Source organism: Lagopus leucura, unplaced genomic scaffold, assembly GCF_019238085.1.
Source record: "Lagopus leucura isolate 7727_CA_CO unplaced genomic scaffold, USGS_WTPT01 Super-Scaffold_100019, whole genome shotgun sequence".
Taxonomy (NCBI): domain Eukaryota; kingdom Metazoa; phylum Chordata; class Aves; order Galliformes; family Phasianidae; genus Lagopus; species Lagopus leucura.
Genome location: NW_024962273.1, coordinates 9,920,723 through 9,940,462, shown reverse-complemented (window position 1 = coordinate 9,940,462; position 19,740 = coordinate 9,920,723). Strand labels below are relative to the sequence as shown.

At 41.3% G+C, this 19,740-nt stretch overlaps 1 protein-coding gene across 1 annotated transcript in view; it reads left to right on the top strand.

Moving 5' to 3' along the window:
- The window catches only part of PDIA5 (protein disulfide isomerase family A member 5), a 99,066-nt gene that overhangs the window by 65,545 nt on the left and 13,781 nt on the right, over positions 1-19,740 (top strand). The window contains exons 13-15 of the mRNA XM_042877978.1: positions 2,226-2,296; positions 3,327-3,490; positions 5,885-6,015. Coding sequence (XP_042733912.1) covers positions 2,226-2,296; positions 3,327-3,490; positions 5,885-6,015 — 366 coding nt within the window. The remainder of the gene's footprint in view (positions 1-2,225; positions 2,297-3,326; positions 3,491-5,884; positions 6,016-19,740) is intronic.

The window sequence follows — 19,740 nt, the reverse complement described above, 5'->3', positions numbered from 1 at the left end:
TTGTCCCATCTTCAGGTTTTTTTTTCCCTAGACTGGCACTTCCTACTGTCCTCTGCCAGGGCTAGGACACTCGTTGCATGATAAAGGTTTGAGGACTTCAGCTTGCATTTAAATGCCTTTAAAGACCTGAACATGCCTTCCCTTTATGTTAAGTGTGAGTTAGCTAGCTCTAAGTGCCCTGATGGAGCTGTAGGTGTCCCTGCTCGTGGCAGGGGCGTTGAACTAAATGGCCTTTGAAGGTCCTTTCTAACTTGAACAGTTCTGTGATTCTAAGTCTGTACTGCTGTATCTGTGTGATGTTTTGAAAGAACCCAGAATGCTGAAACTTATTAGTATGAATATATTTATCCAAAATTTTATTTACACAAATTTCATATGCTTTGAATTGTTTTTTTTTTTTTTTTATACATACCTGGGCAAAGTATGCCTAGCTCAGTTCCTTTTTTCTCTGCATAGGTATGTGGAAACTGAAGTTGTTTGATGCTTTCAGTTGGTCAGATCTAGTATTTACAACTATGGAATATAACAGATGATGTGTGGATCCAGTATTTAGAGCACTATTTGATCAGGCTTTAGCTAACACAGTGTAACACCTGCCAAGATGAACTTACCTCTGCAGAAAAATCTTTTCTTTTTTTCCCCAAACAAATGATTTGAGCTAATTCAATGAAGTTCCCAGGTACATGAGCTGTGATTCGAGCTGCCCCTTACTTAAAGTGAAGAGGAGCACTAAATGGATAAAGTTCCCTGCTCTTAAAGGAAGAAATAAATCAATTCAGGCAGGTGTCAAAGGGAGCTGTCAGCCCATTCCAGAAAGCCATATGCCTGCAAGTTGTCTGTGGGTGGCAAATAAATCATTTTGCCAGCCTCTTTTGTGCTCTTACCCAAGACGAGCAGTGCTGAGGCAGTAACTCTTCCGCAGCCTTTTTCAGTCTCTTCCCAAATTCACCTCCAAATCTTTGTCAGGTTTGTGTCTGGTTGTTGTCAGGCATCCCATTAGTGGGAATCAGAGTGACATGAAGATTCAATCCTGGCTTGATTCTCTTTTAGACAGTGGTGTAAAAATAACCCCAGCCCTTTTTGCCTGGATGCCTCAGGAGCTGCTGTTTCTGAAGCCATCCTGTAACAGATTTCTAGCTGTATTTGCTGTTACAACTTTCGGAGGCTCAGTAAAGTCTTAACTTTCAAGTGTGTGTTCCAACAATAACCCTCAGTGTTATTGAAGAAAGAGAAGCAGGCTGTGCTGCAGTATGGTGAGGTCTTGCAGGGGTTGCATTGTGCCAGGGCAGGCAACAGCGTGACTGAAGGGTCGTGCAGTGCACCTGGTGGTAGCTCTGCATCTACAGTTGGTGCACCAAGACTGCATCGATCCTGCTGCTCCCCCCTCAAGTCTCAGCATCCCTTGTCACCACAGGACTCTCACCTGATCCCAAAGAGCTCAATTTGCATGGAAGCAGCTGTACCAGGTGAAAGCATTTTAATTTCCACCTAGATAGTTTATTTTAAATCTGTTTTTCTCATTCGTTCATTCTTTTTACTTTATTATTATGTCAGCTCTAAGCAGTGAAGTAATGACAGATCTCTCTGGAGAATTTGCACGAGCAAAGAAGCACCATTATCTTGGTTTTACAGGCCTACTTATGTTGAGAACATATGTGGTGGTGTAATTACGCTGACGTGATTAAATCAGTGCAAATCCTTGCTAGAGGGACACACCACACCAGTGTAAAGTATGGCTTATTATCAATGCAGTTTAGTTCAAATTACACAACTCTATTAAGCTGTGCTAGCATAAGCCTCTGCTTAAAGTCAGGAAGTAATGTGAGAGCCTGTATTGTTTCTTTTAAATGCAGATAAAGAATTGGAAACTAAAACCGGTGAGCTCATGCCATGCCCAAGAGTGTGCTAGAAGTGATGGGTTTGAGCAGTACTGCGAATAGAGCTTCAGGGAGGGAAGTGGTCTGGGTGTGAATCTGTGGAGTTTCCTAAAATGTTTCTAAGAAGGTTAAATTCCTTGTTCAAATTGTTGTGACTGCTTTGTAAACATCCTAAATCATAGTAAGCCTTTACTAATAAAGCAAAATGCATACTGAAAACTAGTAGATCTCTACCGCCCTACCACATGGGCTTGGATTGTGGTAGTGGCTGGATGGGTCAGCAAATAACCATTGGCGTGTACAAGTTAACTTTTTTTTTTTTTTTTTTTTTTTTTTTTTTTTTGGTAGGGTGTGGGCACTGTAAGAAAATGAAGCCAGAATATGAGAAGGCTGCAGAGTTTCTCCATGCAGGCAGTGATGTAAGCTAATTTCCTTTATTATATCCTTCAAATAATCAGTAATAAATAACTGGACTAATAAAAGTGACTTTTCTCCCTACAACAAATTCAGCTGTTCTCATCCTCCCACAGGACCCTTCAAAATGTGCTTCCAAAGAACAGTCTCATCGCTAATGCATGAGGCCTGCCAAAGTCTTAGAAAGAACATTCTGTCTTGAACGAAAACAAAATCGAAAAACGTTTATGTATTCCGCTGCAGGGCTTGTACATAATATGATCAAATCCAAAAAGGATTTTTTTTGCTTTATTTAAAGGCATTGAATGTGAAGAAACAGACTTTTATTTATGAATTGGATTTGAAAAAAAAAAAAACAACAAAGGGGGTTGATCCCTCTTTCATACATCCTGCTTTTATGGTTGCATCACTCCATTAGCGTCATCTTAAGTGCTCCATCAGCATAGCTGGAGAGGAGAGTCTTGACAGTGTAAGTATTAGTGGTATTGATCCAGCCTTGCTCTGTGTACACCATGCAGAAATAGGATTCATCTCCCCAAACTTCAGACATCTCCATTGTAGACATCTGGAGTCACTGTTGGAGTACAGGGAGATGTGCAGAACAAAGAGCAGATCAGTCACATCCAACAAATGTCTGTTCTCCCATAATTGTCAAGGTCATCCATGTAAAGTCAGGAAGAGATCAATTTGCCTTCAAATATGTCTTTAACAATTTATTTTTGCTGGGAGAAATGGACTTGTGGGAGGAAATGCTCTTCCTTGGAGCAACTCTTAAGCACTACAGAAAGAATTGTCTATAGGAAATCTTGTCAGAAGGGGGAAAGAGAATGAGTAATAATACACTGGTTACATTTAGTCTGTAAGATGTCCCTTTCTGGCTTTCCATCAGGCCTGTGCCTTTCTTTGTATCTTCACTGAGGACCTGAGAAAGCAAGGCAGCTAGACTCAGTAATTAATTGTGCCCAAATCCACTGCTTTTTGCCAAAGATGTATGTGTGTTTTCCTTTGATTTATAGCTGTTTGTTTATGTTGTAGAGCCCAGGTGTCCTTGCAGCAGTAGATGCTACCGTCAACAAAGCACTGGCAGAAAGATACCACATCTCAGGGTTTCCTACTGTGAAGTACTTTAAGGATGGAGAAGAAAAATACACTCTGCCACACCTCAGAACAAAAAAGAAGATCATCGATTGGCTGCAAAAGTAAGTTCTGTCTACTGCCTCCTGAAGTCTGCTTTTCTGAGGGAGCAAATCTTAAATCTGGCTTCATCAGCTGCCTAAATCCCTTGCTAACAGAAGCAAATTGAATTCCAGTATTCAAAGCCATACAAACATGTATGTTAATTGTGATCTCTAATACACCAAATCCTTTATTTGCTGCGGGGTTATTCATTGTTGTCCTGGTAATTCTTTCCCCAAGTAAATATTTTTCAAATGTACACTAAGCCTCTCTCCAGAGAAGGAATAGCAGTGGTTCTGAAAATAAACAGAATGTTTGCTGTTCCCTCTTTAGACCAAGTAGCAGACTTCACTAAGTAACTGAAGCTCTGTAGTTGCACTTTTCTTCTTCCAGCTTTTCAGAGCCAGTGCCTGCACTGCCCACTGCATGGGGCTGAAGGAAAGCCAGACCAACAGAAGCAGCACCCACCTGTCTGCACCTCCCTGCTTTCCTTGAGTGATGTGCTAAAATATGCATAAGTTGATGTATGTTGAAAATAATTTCATTTCAAAGAAGAAAGTTATTCATACAATCTCAAAATATTTTAGAATAAAATGTGTTTATTTAAGTACTGCAGTATAAAGCATTTCCACACTCAGTGGAAAACATCTGTGTCTTGTGAAGCTTTAAAATCATTTAATCATTAAGTGCAGATGGTGTGAGGAGTATAATTTTAATTTTTCTGACTCATATTTGATTAGGGGAGGGTGTTTGTATCTGAGTACTTCAGATCAGGTAACAGGTTTAGCCTGGCAGCATCTTTGCTGCGTGTTGAGCAGTTTTATCTACACTGTACATTCACAGACAGTACTCTTGGCCTCCTTGCTTACACAGGCTGCTGTGTCAATAGTGGATGTTAAATCGCTGGCCTAGTTTCATCAGTTTGTTGGAGGATTTTGAACATGATGTGGTTTTTGTTGTATTAAGTACTCAGGTTGATGCTGCCTGTTCCTATCAGCAGGTGAATAAGCTTTGAGAAAGAGGGTGTTCATCCCTCCCAGATCCAGCTGTGTTGCTAGAATGCTTTTATCTACCAGTTCACACAGGGGCAATACAGCCTCCTTGTCTCCTAGTCTAACTGCTAGATGCTTTCCCAAAGAGAGGTGCAGTAGAATAACGTCCTTATCTGCTTATGTGGGATCAAATTGTTATAGCTGCTCTGAAGTTGGTAGGAATGGGGATGCGTGTGGGGTACAAGCTAGAGATAAAATTAAAGCTTGTGGAAACCTGTCCTGCTTAGTGGTCTGTCTGGGACAGCATGGGTTTCAGCTCCATTTCCCAGTCTTTGTTGGGCTTGTAGTCCGTGCTGCCACACTGTTGTTAGCAGTATTTGCGTAGCTTATTTCTGGTCACCATGGGGAGGTCCATGTGAGATGAACTCGCACCTCTGACTGTAACTGTAATCGATGATAGCTCACACCAAGAGTGTTCGTGTGAAAGCTCAGATCAGCTGGCCTAATTCTGTTGCTAGCAGCTGGCAAATCGATATCGATGGAAATAAAATGGATGTCCATCAAGTGACCTTGAGAAGAACTTTAAAAATTGAGATTTTTCTCCACGTAGTTTTTATGCACCTGTTACAACTTAACGTGTCATTCAAAGTGACAGGAAAGTCTAAAAATCTAATTTATTACCAAGGCGACATATGAAGGTCTTCATACCGTGGCTCCATTCTGATGATTTTATGTAAGTAATCACTATTTAAGAATACAGCAGGAATGAATTTAATGAGTCTGAGAGAAGTCTGTGAGCTGGTGAATAGCAGAAGTTTTGTTAGAGGTGCTCTAGATATGCAGGATTGCTCTGATCTAGTCAGTATGTGCAGTCATAATTGAAACATGACATTCTCTTTATCAAGGTAAAATATTCCAGTTCAGTCACCCCCAGCCTTCCAAGTGGATTGATACTGATTATTGCATCCTGGCTTTAATATCTGAATTCAAGAGAGGGTCATGAAATTCTTTATAGAAGTTTGCATGATGGCAATAAAGAGAACAAAAAGGAAGTTTGAATGGAAGATGCTGTCCTATATTGGTTGCCTTTTGATTCCATCTGCTTGCTGTTCTCAATTCATGCCCACAGTGATATTAGAAGCAATGTTCTTTGCAGCCAGATGTTGGATATAATATAGAAGATCTTTGTTCTGCATACCTATTCGTATGCTTCAATAAGATCACTTAAATTTTATTTTTATTGAGTTACAGAAAATAATAAGTATCTTGTTACTTGATGTTGGAAATATTGAGCATGTTTTCATAATGCACAGACACCATGATGGATTGTTTTGCCTTGGTCTCTCAGGGTAGCTGTGACCAGCATGTGATGCCTTGTTCACGTGTTTCCAAAACATTTTCAAACTGATTTCACTTCTTTTCTAGTCCTGAAGCACCACCTCCACCTGAGCCTGCATGGGAAGAAAAACAGAGCAGTGTTATCCATCTTGCTGGAGAAGACTTCAGGGAGTCCTTGAAGAAGAAGAAGCACACCCTTGTCATGTTCTACGCACCGTGTGAGTACACACTTCTGCATGTGGTTGAGTTTTATGAGCCCTACAGCTTATGAAATGGCAAATTAGTTCCCCTCCTGTCCTCAGGCTTTGTAAGAGTAAAGAACTGGTTCCGAATATAACTGCTTGGGGCACTATCTTATGTGTCTTTATAAATTGGAAACAAAACAGTATGCAGAATTTATTTAAAGAGTTACTATGTTAATGCAGGCACCAAAGCAGGCAGGGGAACAAAAAAGAAACAAATTTATTTTCCTCTGCAGCATTTTATGGTCCACATAACCAAATGTGATCTTTTATAGGGCAATGGGCACAGAGAGCCTGGACCATTAATGCAGCACTTCAGAAGTGAAATTGATACAGTAGTGTAGGTGGAATCACCCCCCAGAGGAAGAAAGCAAATTTTGATGGAATAAATTTTGTCCATAATAACTCTACATCTAAATTTTGACTCAGAATATTGGCATAGCTTCACCTTTCAGGATTGTTTTGCATGAATCACACACATGCTTTGTTTTTAAAGCTTTTAAAAATATTTCTAGTGAAGTTTTGAATCAAGCTTCTTATAAGTTAGGTGAATGAGAAGAAGATGAGAAAATGCCACACGTTTTCCCCTTCCCTTCATATTAGATGTCTTCAGAGGTACATGCCATTTCCAGGTATCTGCTTATCTCTGAGTATGCTGGTGGTTCTTGATGTATTACTGCAGCTAGCAGAATCACCTCTTCTAGTTTCCTCTGCTGTTTCAGAGGCATGCAGACTCGGCACAGGCGCTTAATTTTGGTGAAGTTCTCCAAAGGGAGAAGATAGCTCTGGCACTCAACTAAGTCGTACTAATTTGCTTTTATAGCACAGTGACTTAGCTTCCCAGTATGCGAGAAATTCTTCCCTGTCAGATGGGCAGCCCTGCTGGTCACAGGTAACCTTTGAGATAAACAGTTGTCAATATGGTTCCATAAAACTGAAGGTGCTTTTCAGAATGAAAGGGGGAAAAAAGACACAAAAACAGTTCCTTGATGCTTAATCAGGCAGCTCCTTATTTTGCTTTTGTTTTAGAGAATTAGACATGAGTGGTTTGGGGCTCCTCAGGAGCCCTGCTGAATGTGCTTGTGGAGAGATAGGAGGGGTACAATTCAGAAAGAAGGTTTCTGGAAGGTTGTAAAAGAAAAGGGAAAGGGACTTAATCCCTCCCATCTCAACTCCAGTTCCTTCCCGTTATTGGCTGAAAATTGCCCTTGTGCTCCCAATTCATGGATCTCAACCAGTTTAGAGTAAGTTGCAACTTGATAATTAAATGCTTCCATATGAAATAATGAGCTTTAGGGGTTACTCTCTCTCAGCTTCCTGTGGAAAGTTTTCTGTTTTTTAGCTGCATCACTTCGAGGCATTAAGTTTTGTCCTCTTCAAGGGTGTGATTAAAGGAAAGACTGAGTGCAGTAAGTATGGAACTGTCAGGTTGAAAGGACAAGGCAGCTCTCACTGTGTTTGCAGGTGGTGCTGAGCAAAGGTCAGCCTGTCCCTGTTTGTGTGAATGGGCTGTGAAAGCAAGGTTTGCATGATGGAAGACTAAAGGGCTACCTTGAAGAACCAACCTGATGCGTTCTTGCACTGCATTGTTATAGTGCTATATGAGTTTACCTGTGTGCAAGCCAGGTTACTATTAACTGAAACCACTTCTGGACTTCACGACTCATAAGGCAGCGTTAGTGTTGCCAGTAATGCACGGCTTCTGTTGTGGCAGATGTGCTCTTTGTAAATGTGGAAACACCTTTGTGCAAAGTATAAAGCATGCACACAAACTGAGTGCAACGAGCCTACTCTTCGTTGGTTGCAGGGAAAAGTAGCCAATGAATATTTTAAATCTCTTTTCTGTGAAATGATTATTAGTGTAACAGAACAGTACAAACCATTCTATTTTTTTCTGGTTCTCTACAGTGATAATATGCTAAATTTGATAGGTTACTTTTTGTTTACCGTCTTCTCAATCTCGAGACCTCTTGGAGCTTACATTGCCAATTAGTCTTAACTTGCTTATTTCAGTGCAGAAGGAGCACCACTAAAATTGCCAGCCCCCCCTTTATATCAAGTAATTTTCTTTTTCTATTCAGATCCACATCTCAGGTCACTGCAGACTCACAGTATGTTACTCCATTCACTTGTGACAGTATTTGTTACACTTACACATATGCTGAGATATTTTAGGACTAGGGGTGTGTGTATATATGTGTATATAAAATATGTTTATATATAAATATTTATACTAAGAAATGTATCTCTCACCTCCTATTAGAATTTAAAACAGAATGTTGAGTATTCTGACCTTTGTCAGAAAGCTCTGTAAAGCTTTCAGCTGGAGTGACAGACCTTTAGGCAAAGGCCACTGATATATATCTTACATCCAAATTAAAATGAGATCTGGCTTTTCTGTGCTTTCCAGTCCAAATTATTTAGTATTTATAGAAGAACCATCAATCTGCTGCAATGCAGATAACTTTGGACTGAGCTGAATGATGCTTTAATGATACTGAACAGAGCTTCACAGTGATTTAGCTCCAGTAGAGAGGAGTGCTGCATCCACACAGAAAAGATGGGGAACTCAGCACCTATTTTCAGGGTGATGGAATAAAGCAAAAAGGTTATCCCTGGTGCCTGTGAAATATTTTAAGGACTGAAAATGTGAATCAGAACTCCTGAAAGTGCCAGATGAAAATCTGCTTTTGTGGACTTGACACTCGCAGAGAATGATGTCCATGATTTCACATTCCCATTGCTCCCTTGTGGCATTTCAGTGTGCACTGTAATAACTCATTAAGGGCAGGAAGCAGCTATAAGGGCAGCTCCTTATTGCTAACTGGGGACAGAGGTGCCAGTCGCAGAAAACTACTGTTGCTTGTCCCAGTTTGTGCCTGGGACCTCATCTTTGTCCTGGTGTCCCCTGGGTACATCATAGGTGAAAACTGATCCTTGTTCGTGGTACTAAGGGCCAGCACCTGGGGCAGGCTGCTAGCATCTGTGCTGCATAGTACCTGGCCCAGTCCTTCAGTAGACTCTTGTGGGCCTAATGTTTAATTGTCACTACATCTTCCCTGATGTTCAAAATCCCTAAAATAAAAGGAAGAAGGGAATGATACAATGTGCTGAAGTGAAGTACGATGCCAGTATGTATTGTGTCTTAGGGGCTAGCATGAGGGGTTTGAGGAGCAGTAATAATGTTGCACAAGCATTCTAGAGATGTTTTGAGAGGACTTGTGGGGTCTTTCTCTGTGCTATTTCTATAGGGCAGCCTTTGGAATACTGGGTACCATCAGCAACTCCAGGTTTCCTTTTATAGCTGGTTGGCATAATCCAGAAAATGGGAGAGGAGTGTTTGGGATCACTTTTCATCTAGGATGACGTTTCTTTCTTTTTTCTTTTACCCTCACTTTTTGTTCATACAGCTTATCTGAATGTGTTTTATCTGCATTTCTTACTTTGTGAGCTCTCTCCACTCTGTTACCCTGGATAATTGAGATTTGACTTTGCCAATGCATTAAATTTTAACCTTCTCCTAGTATAGCACTGGAAACTGTGCAAAACAGAACCAGTTGGTTGTTGATTAGTTGTCAGAATCGCAGAGGGCAATGAAGCTCCAGTAAATAAAGTGTCTTCTCAGTTGGAGATGGTTTTGCTGCGTGACTCAAGCTGAATTAAATGGAGAAAAAAAAAAAAAAGTGATTGAAGCTTGAAGGCTGAGTGAAGCTATGTGTGCATTTTTCAGTGAAATAGGAACATCTGGATTTTCTTCAGGAAGGTACCTTGAATCTGACCCAGACTGCTGTCTGGAAAAGCCTTTGCAGTCCTACATGGAATTTCTTTTCAAGTGTATGCAAAGCCCCATGTCAAATTGATGGCCATCACATTTCTCTAAGTAAACTTCACATGGTTTTCTCTTGCTCCATGCCCTTCCCTAGGATTTAATGTGCCTTTCAGATGTTGTAGTTTGGTGATGTGACCATCAAGTTGTTAGCTTTTCTTGGGTGATGCTCCTTCAAGAATCCTAGAATCTCCAGAGCTGGAAGGGATGCATGACTGTTGCTGCATCCAATTCATAGCTCCGCACAGGACCACCCAAGCTTAGGTCTTTTCTACAGCTGTAGAAACTGTTCAGAGATGGGGACACAGAACCCATAGATATGTAATGTAGAACACTTTAGGCAGAGCTTTACCACAAGGTCACAGCAGCTGATTCACCCCCTCTGCTCAGCACTAATGAGGCAATACTGGAGTGTTGTATTTAGTTCTGGGCTCCCCAGCACAAAAAGGACGTGGATGAGCTCTCGTGAGCACAACAAAGAGGTAGTTTGGTGGTTGGTTTGAGTTTTCTGGGGGAGAAAATGTGTTGGTTTGGGGGTTTTTTGCTTTATTTTTGTCTTTTTGTGTAGTTCTGATTATCTGTAAATAGCAGAGGCTCATTACACACACCTCTCACCTTAATTCTTGTACACAAACACATTGGTAGCTTTAAGAATTAGAGACCAACTTACAAAAATGTATTTGTGTTGTTTTGTGGTTGAGATTGCTGCTTCCACAGAGACTACAAATGAATTAACTGTCAGAACCTGGTGTTGTATATAATAAAGCATCACTAAGAGACTTAAATGATGAGGAGGAGTTGTTTATTTTTCTTAGATCAGTCACTTTTAAGGGGAAGGACTTGGTGCTGAGCAAATTCATTGTATTGCTAATTTTTGTAAAAACACAAAGTAGGTGTTGTTAAACAACAACAAGATGTTGGCTGCAGTGAGAAATAATAGGAGTGAAATGCTCTCTTTTTATGGTTTGCAAGGGCAGCAGTTGCCAATGCTATTAACTTGCCAAATGGCCTCAATTTGCAGGACTCAACAGGGTTCACCAAGTGTATTTTTTTAATAAATACTTGGCTGGGAGCTGATTTCCGGTTTGCTTCTCTGTTCAGCAGTGAAACTTTCTCTTTGCTGGAGATTATTTTTGTCAGCTGGAAAAGGTTACTCTCCGGTGAAGCCTGACCCACAGAGGTTACACAGAGAACACCCAGAAATAGACCGTACTGAGGGTGATTTTAATGAGGTATCTTGTATTGAGGGTAGTGGCTGTGCGGTGACGAATGGATATGCAATTAAGACATATCAGCCTCCTTGCTTCTTCCCTCACTTTTTTTTCCTAAGCTTTTTCCTTAAGGACTGAAAGAAATGAACCAGGGCACTTAATTTTGGTGGAATCAAGGAGGAGTTTGGGATGGCCTTGTTCTAAGTTGTTACTGGGAGATGGCACCTGCGTATTGTTCTGGTATACAGCAGAAATGTTCTTTGGCTTCCCAGTCAAACAGGAATCTGACAGTGACACATCATCACTGTCTGATGGGTTGTCCCCTGGCTACTGAGCAGCCAGAAATTGGATCAGAGTGAGGCTTTTAGTTCTGACTGTAAATCAGCCCTGCTACCCCTGTGCATCTCATCAGCAGCACATGAAAGGCTGAGGGCTGCAGCAAACTTGCATTAATTTTACTCACAGGTAACCCTGCTGTTCTGGTTCTGTATCCCAGTGTGCTCCTCAGTCTTTCTGCAAAGAAAAATTTTCCAGTCTCTTCCATCCAAGTTTTGTGTTGAGGAAAATGCATGGCAGAAAGCACTGAGCTGGGAGTCCATGCTCTGGTTGCCCTGAGCATAGAGCAGGTGTCGGTGGGTTTTTGCTATTCATGCTAACAGTCAGCTCCTGTCTGCTCCCCAGACCTACCAGCATGCTTCTGCGACCTGAGCTGCTTTCAGAAAGCTGCTCTTAAGAAATCAGCGGTGGATCCTTCTGCTCCCTTCACTGAAGGAAGCTGGACAAAGTTGGCTGCTCTGTATCTCTGTGCAGGAAGCTTTGGGCAGAGCTGGCTGAGTGATTCTGCATGAAGGAGGCTCAGCTAGCTGAAACACTCAGTATCTGAGTTAACAAAGTCCAAATGTATCAAGCAGAGTAGTACAGATGAGTTCAGTGCCCTGAGACATCCTCCGCATGGCTCTCACCAAGTGTTTTCCCATCATTGTCAAGCACAACTTGTTAGGTTCTCATTAGGAGGCTGTATTGAGGAGTCTGAACAAAATGTGCATGATTGTAAATGAAGTTTAAGCTATCAAAAATGACTAAAAACATGCTGTACTGCAGTGCAACACTGAACAAAAAAAAAAGTCCATTTCAAGGCAAAACCCTGTGCAGGAAGGATGTTCTGAATGTTGGATGAGGCAGCAGCCAGGTCTGGGCCCTCTGATAACGAGGCTGCAGATCCTGTGTGCACACTGCAGAACTGCAGTGTTGGCTCCACAGTAGCACTGTTCTCTTGCATTAGCAGTGCTCCTGCTGCAGGCCTGTGTCGACGAGATGCGTTTGTGCTGATGCCACAAAGCACATCAGCAAGCTGGTTTTGGTAAAGGGTGAGCATGTAGAGTGGTGCCTGCAGTCAGGCTCTCAGAGCTGCTCCTAGCCCCAGTGTCTGTGCCAAGGCTATTAATTAGCACAGAGTATTTTTAATTGCTCTGAACTCACAAGTTCAGAACGCACTTCATTGGCTGCATGTAGCTGTGATGAGTGCTTATAGTAAGCTGGCCTGGAGCTGGGGTATTAAACCTAACTTTAGCAGGGTGACTCTAACTGTTCATTTCTAGTGCTGTGGGTTTCTAGGGATTTAGTTTATGTATCCTTGTTCTCCTCTGTATACCCAAAAGTGCTACAGAACTAAAGGTAACGCTAAAGGTAACACAGTTTGCAGGGTGCAAGTGCCTTGGTAAAGCACTTAGTCTGAGAATGTTGTGATGAGCATGGACAACAGAGCCTGGATTACAGCTCAGGAATTCCCAGCTCTCAGCTTTGTGTAAATTTCTTCTTTCTCATAAAATCCTTTTTGTCTCAGAAAATCATAGGAAATAGATTTGAAAATAGCCTTTTAAGAGATCTGATCAATCTGGAACCCTAAAGGGGAGTCAACCATTTTTAAATCCTGTAAAACTTTCCCTAGAGCTTAGTGCAGAATGGAAAGTCTTTTAAATGCTGACAAAATAAAAGTTCAAATAGGTTGGGAAAACAGGACAAGAACAACAAAAAGACACAACTATGTTGAGAAATTGGTATCAGGCTGCCTGTCATTGTTAGGAGTGAGGCAAGCTCTGGTTGACCCAGTGCTTAAATGAAAACCTCATGACCTTTACTGAATCAAAGGACAAATCCATCTCAATTATTAATATCTTGTGTCTTGGAAATACGATTATGCTGTGTGTCAGGACATGTCATAAAATGAGCTTTGATTCCAGATATTTCAATTACAAGAGCCTCCAGTTCTCCACTGGTAGAACAGAAGCAAATTAACCTTTCAGAACATCTCTGAGCACCTTTCTCAAATCTGCCTGTGGTTTCAATGACTTGTGTAGCTGCACGAATTGTGCTGGTTTAAGCAGTATATCTGTTTTTGGCTCTTACCTATGCAATTACTGCCCACGGCCTGTCTTTCCTTGATTGACCCAAGTTTTAATTCTGAATAATCGCCTGGAACTCTTGAAATGGAAACAGACTTTGCTTTGCACTACAATCTACAACTCCTGGCTTTGCTTTGATAGCTGTGCACTGTTCTGCTTTCTCTCACTTAGAATTGCAGTCATTTGAACAGCAATAGCAGAGGGCATATCTACCCCTGTCATTTAGTCAGCGATTATTTCAAGCAGTGACGAGGAATCTGAAAGCCATTCCCTGCTCTGCACTTTGCTTGCTGAGCCCTCTGAGGCCTGGATGCTTTTGCAGCAGCGTGAATGGAGTCAGCCCCTTGCAGCCGGGCTCTGTCACACAGGGCTGGGGACCCAGAGAGTCACTTAACCTCTTCCTGACTCCATTTAACCTTGGGTGTAATGATGGAGAGTGATAATTGCATCTGTCTCTCTAAGGGCAATTTGATGCATAATTAATTGATCCTGGTTAACGGGTTAACACATTTAAGATCACCCATTGAGAAGCAGTAAAAGAAGTGGAGAGCCAGTGGGGGAGCAGAGCCCTTCCTGCAAAGAGCTGAGCAGACAGCACATGTACTATGGTCTCATATCACTGGAATTGGAGACATCCTGCTAGGAGCTGGTCAGTGCTTTGTTCTGAAAATGCTGATGGTTGAAAGTTCTTCTGTTTGAGGAGGAAATAGTTTGCAACATGAAAATGTTTGTGTGTTTAAACTGTCTTTGAAAAATCTCGTGTAAAATGTATGCACCCAGCTCTATGAGTTACCACATTTTATTATGTACAGGATACTGAAAGCATGCACACAGCTTTGGTGGGGTTACACAGTGTTTATTAACAGGGGACGAAAAGTGTAGGGTCATACTGTCTGATGTCAGGGTGCCTGATGTGTTCTGGCAGAGCCACAGTGGGATGCTCTGGTTGGGGTCAGCACGTGTCCTTCACGTGCAAGAACAGCAAAAGCCCATTGCTTCCAGCAGCTGCAGCTTGTATGGCAGCATCTCTTGTAGAAAAGCATTCCCTTTCAAATTCAGAATCACTAGTGATAAGGAACACAAGTTGTTTCTTGTCTGAAGTTGATCAGCTTCAGTTCCCAGTGAGCTCTGGAGGATACTGAGTAGCTTGAGTCACGTGTGAAAGTGAAAACTAGACTGGTTTCCTGATTTCTGTCTTTGGAGTGTGGCTACTGACACACTTGAGCTTTTTTGACTCTGTTTGCAATAAAAAGTACCTCCCCATCCTTTTGGTTTCCCTGTGGGTCTTCTGAACCCCCTCCATTTAGAACACGTTTTAGAGTTGTGGATCCACAACTGCAAGCAGCATTTTGGAGGTGCCAGCATAGTGGCCCTCTCCACACCTACTTAATAGTTTCATTTATACATTCAGTGAAGTTGCTTCTGACAACTCCATTTTCTTTCAAAGCTATTGCTGGTATTATTTGGATTTCTTCTGCTTCTAATACATTTAAAGCCCTTATATACTTAAAAAATCATTATTACCTCTGCTGACTAGATACTGCTTTGATGTCCATTTGCTTCCTTTATCTATTTTGTACAAATTGTTAGCTTTTGATTTATATTCATTAAAAACAGCTTCACCTTTCTTCTATATGCTATGTTAATACAGCTTCTACTCTTCTAAGGGAACTGAATTAACCTTGTACTGTTCAGCTGTAGAGAGGTTATGTTATATCACTGGGCTTTGTAGTTTCAAATTAAACAAAGCATGAAGTAACTTAAAGGACTGTTTCATATTTAAGCAAGTAGAAACCTGCATCTTATGCAAACAGGACTTGATTCCTTTAGGCAATTCTGAACATTTCACACAACTTTATTTTAAATTCAATAAGATGACTGTTGTCCAACAAAGGGCATCTACAATCACACACCTCTCAGGAGGCATCTTTATAATTGTTATCTGGTCCTAATACCTTTGTACATTGGAGCTTTAAGAATCCCTCAGTTTTTCTTTTGGCTTTGTCATCATTAAGCAGTTAACTTGGATAAAAAGAAAAACCCTTCCTGCCAAAAAATACTGTTTGAATCTAATAATGATATGTGGGTTATTCACTTGATCGCTCAATTCCTTTTAAACTTTACATCCCATCTACATCCCATAGGACCATACAATTATGGGGAATGTTACAGTTGTGCATACAGGATATTATTTCTATGGCTTTATTGATTTTTACCACCACAATGTATGCTTGATTACTTGTATTTCTGGGGTGGTGTGCACTTTTTTTTTAATATCAGTTTCACTTGTTTCTTACCTTAGCTGACAAATTACTTTATATTGTTTTCCCAGGTCTGCTTTTTATTTAAAAAAAAAAAAAAAAAAAAGTAGTTGGCAAGCTAACATGAGCACTTAATAAATTCTACTATTTCCCATGCAATATTTTGGTTTTACATCATATATACAATTTTTTTTTGTGGCACAGTGTTGGAAACTGCATCCAGCTCAAGTCTGTTCTTTATTTCTTCGGAGTTCTCAAACCTGTGTTTCTGTGAGGATGAATCTTGCTTGTATTGGCCTCTTCAGCACCTTTGTGGCCTCAGACCAAAGCCAGATCACTCCTTTCCTCAAAGATGCCCCAGCTATACTGTACCACACAGCTGTTCCTGCTGTTGGTAAACTCAGTCTGCACAAAATAAGCTGGTTTATATGTTTTCCATCACTTCATCTCTTCCTCTTCCCCCCAGAAAACATGAGCTTTCCTTTAAATGCCTCACGCTGATTAGAGAAGATTTAATCTGACCATTTCTCCATCCCCTCAGTTGTCATGGGTCTGTATAAAACCTGTTTGCCTCCTTGCTTTTTTACCTACAGAAACTATATTTTTCCATGTTAGGAGCCTGGTTTTCAAGGTCAGCTATGTATCTTTGCCCCCCTGTGACTGTACTGCAATTTACCTTCTCAGCCCAAACCAACTTTGGCATGAATAATAAAGTAAAAAAAAGTCTGATGTGGGTTCGCGTAAGACTTTTAATGTTGTAGTGCAAAGACAAGGAGATCTTAGGGCCTTTCCATAGCAGATGTTCTCATGTGAATTCATGGGCCTATGGAATAAGCAAGCAGTCTTGGTGTGTTGGCAGGTTGCAGCAGTTAGGCACAACAGGTACCTCTGTACTGTGTGGAAGAGCCTCTGTGTAGTACAAGATTTTGAGCATGGAGATGTGAGAAGATCTGACCACAGCTGTATCAAGGTTGTATCATTCACAGGCCAGGAACACAGAGCAGCCCTAACACATGTTGCTGCGTGTGCACTAGATTTTGAGCTTTCTTGTTTTCCTGCCAGGTGATGCAAGTGTGTCTGCATTAGGAAATGCAGTTAGCTCACCATTTTTGGAAATGGTTATAGAGGTTTTAAGTGCCAATGCTGGGATCCTGGGGAAAGTCAGGATTTTTCTGCAGCAGATTTCTTATGGATTTATTAAATCACATAGGAAATCACTGCTCCAATTTGTTGTTAATTCTGTTAAGATTTGTTAATAACACAATTTGTTAGGAACAAAGACAGAAAATGGGCAAAGTAAAGACCTGCATTTGTGTTAGAGGTCTCTGCCCCAGATGTGCTACTTCCAATGATGCTCAATTGAAAATCCACCTCCTGGCCTTGTAGGAAGCATGTGCTTCTACAAAAGGCCCCAGATTGATCCACTAAAATGAAATTAATCTTCCTACCTTCAGTCCACAGCAACTTAATGTTCTATAAATACGTCTGAGAAGGATGTAGGACATTTTGATTCTTGACACCTCACTCATACCTTCAAATGCCACCAGTTTATTTTCCTTTAGTGGCAGCCTATTTGGAAAATCCTTTCCTAGGAGTCCACATGCTTTCCTGTCCCCCGTGTACAGCACTCAGTACATTTTCTTTCTTTCCACTTTCAAATCTGGAAGGTAGTGTTAACACTTAAAAATAAATGTGTGATAGTGGGTGTGAAGAGGGAATGGGGAGAACAAGTTTTCCGTCTGTCAAAATGAAGACATCAACCTTTGCTTTTATTTTTTTGGCATGTGTGCCTTAAATAGAATGACTGGGTTGGGTGACTTCCAAGTGTTTGCTACATTTGGCAATCCTTCTAAATTGTAACAGATGAAGTTCTGCTATTCCATATGATACGCTCCTTCCCCCTTTTTTCGGTGACTCTGTGAAGCTCCTTGGGAATTCAGCACAGCGTTCACATCTGTTCTGTGGATGGATGTCCAAGGCTAACAAAATGCCTACTGGACTTGGAGTTATCTCTGCCAAAAGCCATATGGCTGTGTTTTAGTTTTGCAAGCACAGTGCAGTAAAGAAAGGATGGTGGGCCAAGAGAGAAGGGAGGGGAGGCATGGAGCTTGAAGGTAAGCTTCTTGTCAGTCGGTATTAGATTGGGAAGATGAACAGGTCACAGAAAAGTAGAAAGTGAGCATTGGGAGTACAGGTTAGTTTTCCAGGTGTTTTGAGTTATGTGACAGTTGTTTACCCAACAGGCTGTCCAGGAAAGTGGTGGGCTCACTGTCCCTGGAGGTGTTCAAGAACCGTGGAGATGTGGCACTGAGGGATGTGGTCAATGAGCATGGTGGGAATGGGTCAGTGATTGGGCTAGGTGACCTTAATTGTCTTTTCTAACCTTTGTGATTCTGTGATCTTCTTTATGTGCTGCTTTTGAGCATAACCTCATAGCATGCTTACTCTTGCCTGCTATTTCCAAAATATTGTAAGTGTGGATAATTGGATACTCCCTTTTGGCTTACAAACATGCATCTGTTGACACTTCTCTGAACCGTCAAGAACACAATCTCCCATTCAGGTTGTTCTGATTCTGTTGGAGACTGTGGCTCGTGGAGAGCTCTGACCTGCTGCAACTTGAGAAGGAGCTTAAAGCAAATCCGTACCAAATGCCCCATGCTTCCAGGTCCAGCAAATGCAAAGTGGGAACTGTGTTGCTGATGAATCATAAAGCAAGATAACGTGAAGTCTTGCATTTCTCTTGAGACGTCTTCTTGAGAAATGAGAATTTGAAAGTTGGTGTTTGGTGAAATTTAAATTTCAAGCTAAAGATGATGAGCAGAAATAGGGACCTGAAAAGTTTCAGAATTTTGGAGTCATTATGTTTAGGTGTAGCAGTTGGGCACCATGCTTTCCAATAAGCTGCAGTGTATGAACGTGTAGACTAGAGCAAGCATTCCAGTTTTAGAGTGGTCTGATTTTTCTTGTTTTTTTTTTTCCCTCTACAATTGCTTTTAAATGTTTTTGCCAGTTCTGAGTTGTTTATAGAGCAGTGTTAACAGGCTAACCGTGGAGTTCACCTCACAGTACAGGACATAAGCAAAGATGTGTGAGGAGACTGACTTGACCCAAAGGCTTTTCAGTGTTAGGCAGATGGAACAGGCAAATGGTGAGAGAGAAGATGGGTTGCTGACATGGGCTTTTGGGATGGGAGCAGTGCTGGCAGCCTGGAACAGTAGCCTCCTTTTCTTTCTTGACTGGTTTCTCCCTGACAGATGCTGAACTGCTCAACAAAGTTAATATTTGGCAGGCTGTGGAGGACGTGCAGGCTCCAGCTGAAATACAGCTGCTGTCAGGATAGGCTGCCATTATATTGCACAGAGTTTGAGATCAGTAAGGTGGATTTGGAGAAGCAGCTCAGTTTCCCAGGAAACGTCCATTTGACTTCTTGGTGCTATTAGGCACTGCACAGACTCTCGGTGGCATTCATACCTGTGTGTCGTTGCAGTGCTTTTGAAATCCCATTCTAAAGAAAAAATAAAATTCAAAGCAGTGTGTGTAAGTAATGAAATTGTATTTTGGTCAACATCAAAGGGGTGTGAAGCTTTTCTTTTGTGAAAAGGGATGTGCAGAGTTCATGTACAGATACTGTTTCTTCTCACCCCAAAGAACAAGTGCAGTTTGAGGAAGTAGCTTTGAGCCTAAGAGGGCATTTGTTCAGTTCTGAATTAAAATTAGCACATCCACTTCTTTACCAGTGTTTTACAAAGACAAACAGCAGTAGCACAAGCTATAATTGGAACTTGTGAACAACTCATCTGTTCTTACCCAGAAAAAATACCAGGATGAACTCTTGTGCCTTCATAGAGTTATGTGGGCTTGATGGAAATGAATCCTTTCCTTTTGTTCCTGCATCTGAGCAGAGGAAGTGTCTGAGAGTTTGCTTCGGATCTACTTGGGAGGGAGGTTTCAGAGATGCGGGCACTTTGTTTTTCAAAGTTTTCTTGTATATTGATATT